This window comes from Trichechus manatus, unplaced genomic scaffold, assembly GCF_000243295.1.
Source record: "Trichechus manatus latirostris isolate Lorelei unplaced genomic scaffold, TriManLat1.0 scaffold00079, whole genome shotgun sequence".
NCBI classification, from domain to species: Eukaryota; Metazoa; Chordata; class Mammalia; order Sirenia; family Trichechidae; genus Trichechus; species Trichechus manatus.
This window is the reverse complement of record NW_004444015.1, coordinates 692,681-698,202: the sequence shown is the minus strand read 5'-3', so window position 1 is coordinate 698,202 and position 5,522 is coordinate 692,681. Positions and strand designations below refer to the sequence as shown.

Below are 5,522 nucleotides of genomic sequence, written 5' to 3'. Positions count from 1 at the left end.
AGTGAAAAAGAGGAAGACCCTCAACGAGATGGATTGACACAGTGGCTGCAACAATGGGCTCAAGCATAACAAAGATTGTGAGGATGGCGCAGGACCGGGCAGTGTTTTGTCACTATGAGTTGGAACCGATTGGATGGCACCTAAAATAATACAACAATTCAACCCTCACTACAACCCGATGAGACTGGTAATTTTAGTTCCCTGATTTACAGAGGAGAAAAATGAGCACAGAGTAGTTAAGTATCGTGTTCAGCATCACCCAGCTAATAAATGAGGGAACCGATATCCAGATCCAGGCATTCTGGTGCCAGGGGTCATGCTCTCCTTCAGTGTGTTATTTGATTACACAGATTTACAGATATCCAAGTTCAAATTGTACCTTCCAAAATATGACTCTATCCAGTAAATATGTATAGCCGAAGTGATTGCCTCGGTGGTGGCACGAAAACTGGGTGACATCACACTCTCAGCACTTGCAGGATGGAAAGAATGCTGTCTTAGGAGTGTGGGACCTGGCTGCTTTTAGTCCTGGCTGTGTATTCCTGTTCAGGCTCCTCTGAGCCTCAGTTTCCCCATACAGGACAGGGGATGGTGTGGACTCTATGATCCCAATGGATTTTTCAGTTCAAATAGTCTATGATTCTGCAATCTTCTAAAAATAAATACGGTTGAACATTCTCAACTCACTGAAGTTTGTTTATGTACCCCAAGTTGAAAATGCCATGTTTTCTCGTAGAAATTGGAAAACCCCACAAGGAAAGTGGTCCATACGAAGCAGAATTCGAGTTGCTAACAATGCCCTCAGGGCAAGTCCAGTAAAGGTTCCACAGACGTAACCATTCTCTAGAACACAAGGTGGCAAATGACAGCTGGAGGGTTTTTGCATTTTTAAATGCTTAAAAAAAAAACAAAAGAAAAATAATATTTCCTGACATTTGGTATTCCGTGAAAATTATACGAAACTCAAATTTCAGTGTCTACGAATAAAGTTTTATTGGCACACAGTCACTCCCGTTTGTTAACTTATTGTCTACAGGTGCTTTCATGCTACAACAGCCAAGCTGAGTAGTTGTGACAGGAACCATATGGCCACAGATCTGAAAGTATTTACTATGTGGGCCTTTACAGGAAAAGTTTGTGGACCCCTGCTCTAAAATCTAGGTCCTATAAACAAAACACAAAAACAACTGCCTTCATGTTGATCTCTCCTGTGTGTCAGAGTAGAACTGTGCTTCACAGGGTTTTCACGGCTGTGATCTTTTGGAAGTAGATCACCAGACCTTTCTTTCGAGGCACCTCTGGGTGGACAACCTTTTGGTTAGTAACCGAGTTTTTAACTGTTTGCACTACCCAGGGACTTCTTCTAGATCCTATAGTAGCCTCTGATTGTAAGATTGTTATCAAAGCTAGTATGTATTTAAAAGCCTTGCATAAGTTTTTAAAAACAATTTGGCATCATTATGTGCTATTACTAAAATTGCATATATGACATGTCTATGAAAGAAATGCACAAATCAAAGTCAGGTATTTTTTTTAAATTTCTATGTACATTGAAAATTATTGCATGAAGAATTCTTTTTTTTATATAGATTTATAGATTTATGACCAAACCCTTTCCAATCAGGGTTTGGTATATATGTAAAGTAGCTTTGGTGATAATCAAATGTGCGTCCTTTGTTAGAAGTTCAGATTTTTTGTTTTGTTTTGTTTTTAAGTCTTATCCAGCTTAATGCTAAAAACTGCACCAAGAATACACAACACCAATTATTGGAATTCAGTAACTAACACAGTCTTCCAATTTGCGCCACGCATCGCTGCCCTGCTGCCCTAAAACAAGGGATTTGTTGGCTCTAAAGTCCAGAATACTTGGACGAAGGTTATAAAACCAGTCCAGGCTTCAGGAACAGTACAGAAACTTACTGCTTTTTTCCCACTTTCCAATCAGATATTTGGTTTGATTGACTTTGGAACTTGTCATTTAATTTCCTAAGGCTATACTTGCCCAAACGTGAACTACACATTTGTAATGAAATCCCTTTAAAAAAAATCGTAATTAGAAATACTGCTATATAGTTAAGTAGATACCAATGATTAATGCCTCGTTTATTGGGAAACAAGATGTTTTGAATTACTGAAATTTTGGCATAACCAAAGTTTATCCTTCCATGGGAACCACGTCATAGAAAGCATTTTGCCATGGAGTTAATATTTTCCAGACTTCTTACAAAGATACTGAACATGCTTTAGTCTTTCTTGATAACTTAGACGTTATTGTGAGCATCAGTTATTGCACTATGCTGTAATATCATGCTATGCAGTAGTTGCGCCCTTGGGGCTATCAAGATGGGTAGGAATGCTTCCCTTTATAATAAATGGCCATAGACTCTTGTGCTTTTCAAGTTCTGAATTTGCCGCGTAATTTTTTGTTGACTCCGGTGCTGCTGGTTTCCACGTCTCAGCGTTCCTAGTGGCTGGACCCCTAGAAGTGCTTCCCTTTTCTTGCCATTTGTGATTTGGTCAGGGATGGAGATCAAATGGCCAAGCTTGTGACAACTCTTTGTCAAAAGTCAATTCTAAGTGTGAGTAGGGAAGCCTTTGAGCAGCAAACTGGGCTTTGTGAGAGCTCTTTAGCTGAGAGGCTTAGCCCCCTGTTGAGTTTATGGTGGTCTTCTGGAGAGCTGAGCTTGCCAGAAGACAAATCTCTTGGATCACAGAATCACGCTAAAGAGATCGAAAAGTTCATTTTTGATTAAAGCACATTGTTAGCATGCTTGCCTAGTTCTTTTAAAGATAAATTATGTCGTGAGCCCATTTTTTACTCTATAGGATGGCAAGATTAGGCTTAATGAGTAGATTGCTTGCAGCAGTGATTGATGTAACTGATTCTTGTGTTTACTTAAATTAATTGTCTCCAGTTTGGGAATGCTTGCTTTGCAGTCGATGCTCACTGGCTCTTCCAGGCACACTGTGCTTTGCGTGCTGTGTAGGTCACTGTAGTGCTTCCGCCTGCAAGTTTGGTCAGGATATGCATAGGTGTGCCACACTCCCAGCAAAACTGCAGAGTGCAAATCCAGATTAATCCAAACAGTGAATGATTTCTGTGTGTGGTGACTTTCAAGTCAAATTAAAAACAAACAAAAAAACATTGCTGTGGAGTTGATTCTGACTCATGGTGACCCTGCATGTTTCAGAGTAGAACTGTGCTCCATAGGGTTTTCAATGGCTGTAATCTTATGGAAGTAGATCACCAGGCCTTTCTTCTGTGGTGCCACTGGGTAGATTCAAACCTCTAACCCTTCAGTTAGTAGTTGAGCTCAAACTATTTGTTCCACCCAGGGACCTAAATCCCTTTAAATAATGCACTCCACTAGTATGTTACAAATTACTTCCTATACCTCAAAAAACTCATAATGAAGCTTTAGGAACACATCTCTTGTGCAAAATGAGGTACATCTATTTTGATACGTGTCCTAGTTATAAGGTAGAAAGTCGGAGTTATTTCAATTAAAGAGAACAAATGAGCAATTCTATTAATTATGGTCTTGTTTACACTGCTTACAAAACCCACAATCACTGGTTTGTTTGAACCGAGGCCCTTTACTCCCTTAGAGGCACCATTGCCTAGCTAAGTGAGAAATTATACACTTGGATTTCACACATGCAGGTCATTTGTTCCCAGGTTGCACACATTTCCAAATAGACTCCAGTCTTACTTGCAATTCTGATAAAATGGCAGTTATGATCATGTTGCAGCAGGTTTGAAGAGCAAATGTTTATCCGTCAAGTAGAGCTACAGACGGGAGCTTAACGAATGGATTTGCTGACGGTGGTGTCCTATTGCAACATTAACCAAGTTATATTTTCAGCAATAACAAATACTGTTCTCCTTTGTATCACACAACTGATGTTTATATTGTATGTGTTCTTTCTTATAGGAATCCCAACATCTGACCCCAGGATTCACCTTACAAAGTAGGTGTTTTCTTAATCCTTCTTAGTCCAAATAGCCACGTCCTCTCCTCCTTCACTTTTCCCTCTTTCCTACCAAATAGCATTAAAACATGAAATAACAACAAAATCAAATTGTGATACATCCAATTAGATCCTTCTTCTTCTTTTTCTTTTTTTTTTTTGTGGGGGGAGGGGGGTCATCTGTTATCCATGGCAGGATGCTATGAACCAGTATGGTTGAAAGAGCCACATGTTTGGATACCATTTAATTCAAAAAAACAACCTTTTGACATTTGAAAACATGCATAGTAAATGTTAGTGTCTTTTCTTTTCAGAGTGGAGTGACCCAACCAGCAGAGCTTCTACGAAGTCAGTATCATTCAAGTTGTGAGTACTTGGGTTTCCAACCAGGCCTCTTGGGGGTTATTTGGCAAGGAAACAGAGTTTCAGTGCTGACCGAATCTAGTTCTTCTCACTCGTGCTTCTTGAAAATATGAACCTTGACTCATAGTAATATGGAGCTCGGTTAGGGGGGAGAATGATTTCCTACAACAAGCAGGTAACAGTAGAAATGAATAGGATCACCTTATGCTCTCTAACGATGTAGACACAGGTTGAGTCACCACCTGCGATACGAGAACAGCTGCTGAAGTCAGCGATTTCAATGAAAAACATCTCAACTGGCTTGTTGCTTCAGCCACCACTGATGAGGATAGAGGAGGGACATGTCTAAACAGCCATGATTGGACATGAAATGTTGAGTGGAGTGTTATGGCCAGTCAGCCCAAGACCTGGCTGTTTGCAGGTCATCCGGCGACTGTATATTAAAGACAAACAAGGGCATCCGGGAAGAGATGAAATAAAGAGATTACATGGTACAAGGTTGGAGTTCAGGAACCAGGGCCCTGCCATCCACTCAGCACTGTCTTCATTTTTTATTAATATGAACTGAAGGAGGGGTATGGAGAAACCAATTTCCTCAGATTAACTGTTGTAGATTTTGTCATTTTCATTTGTCCAAGAGTGTATCAAGGGAGTCTTTCTCTCAGAACTTCTTTCCTTCTAATTATAGAAAATGGAAGTCGACTTTGCTGTGTGAGTTAATAGGCACACACTTGAAAATTTTCAAAAGAAAATAATTTATGACATTCAAGTGGCCTAATGGTACACTTGAAGTGAATTGCTCACCTTTTGGAAGATCACGAATAATTGCATCAAACAACTGGGAATGACTCCTCAATAGTTTGAGGCTCTGAGAAAGTCAGTGGCATTTCTGTGTGCTTGGTCCATTGTAGTAGCAAAGCCCCAAAGGCCTGACCCCATCACCAGACCTCTTATTTGGTTGTCTGGCCTGATCTGTGCCTTCTAATTCAAAGTTCAATTTCAGTAACCAAGAATCCTCAATTTAAAGAAATGAGAAAAAACAAAGGGGGAGGGATACAAAAAATAACTCTGCTTTAAGGACCCAACTATATGGAAACACAGAAATCAACATCATTTTTGGTATTTTCCATTTCAGCTGTTCCATTAATCACATTTCAAATTGCACTTCCCCTTGCCATCCTAGTAAA

The 5,522-nt window shown here is 39.8% G+C and overlaps 1 protein-coding gene across 1 annotated transcript in view; it reads left to right on the top strand.

The window, feature by feature from the left end:
* The window catches only part of AFF2 (ALF transcription elongation factor 2), a 543,144-nt gene that overhangs the window by 368,018 nt on the left and 169,604 nt on the right, over positions 1–5,522 (top strand). Inside the window, exons 6-7 of the mRNA XM_023735455.1 lie at positions 3,936–3,972; positions 4,287–4,320. Coding sequence (XP_023591223.1) covers positions 3,936–3,972; positions 4,287–4,320 — 71 coding nt within the window. The remainder of the gene's footprint in view (positions 1–3,935; positions 3,973–4,286; positions 4,321–5,522) is intronic.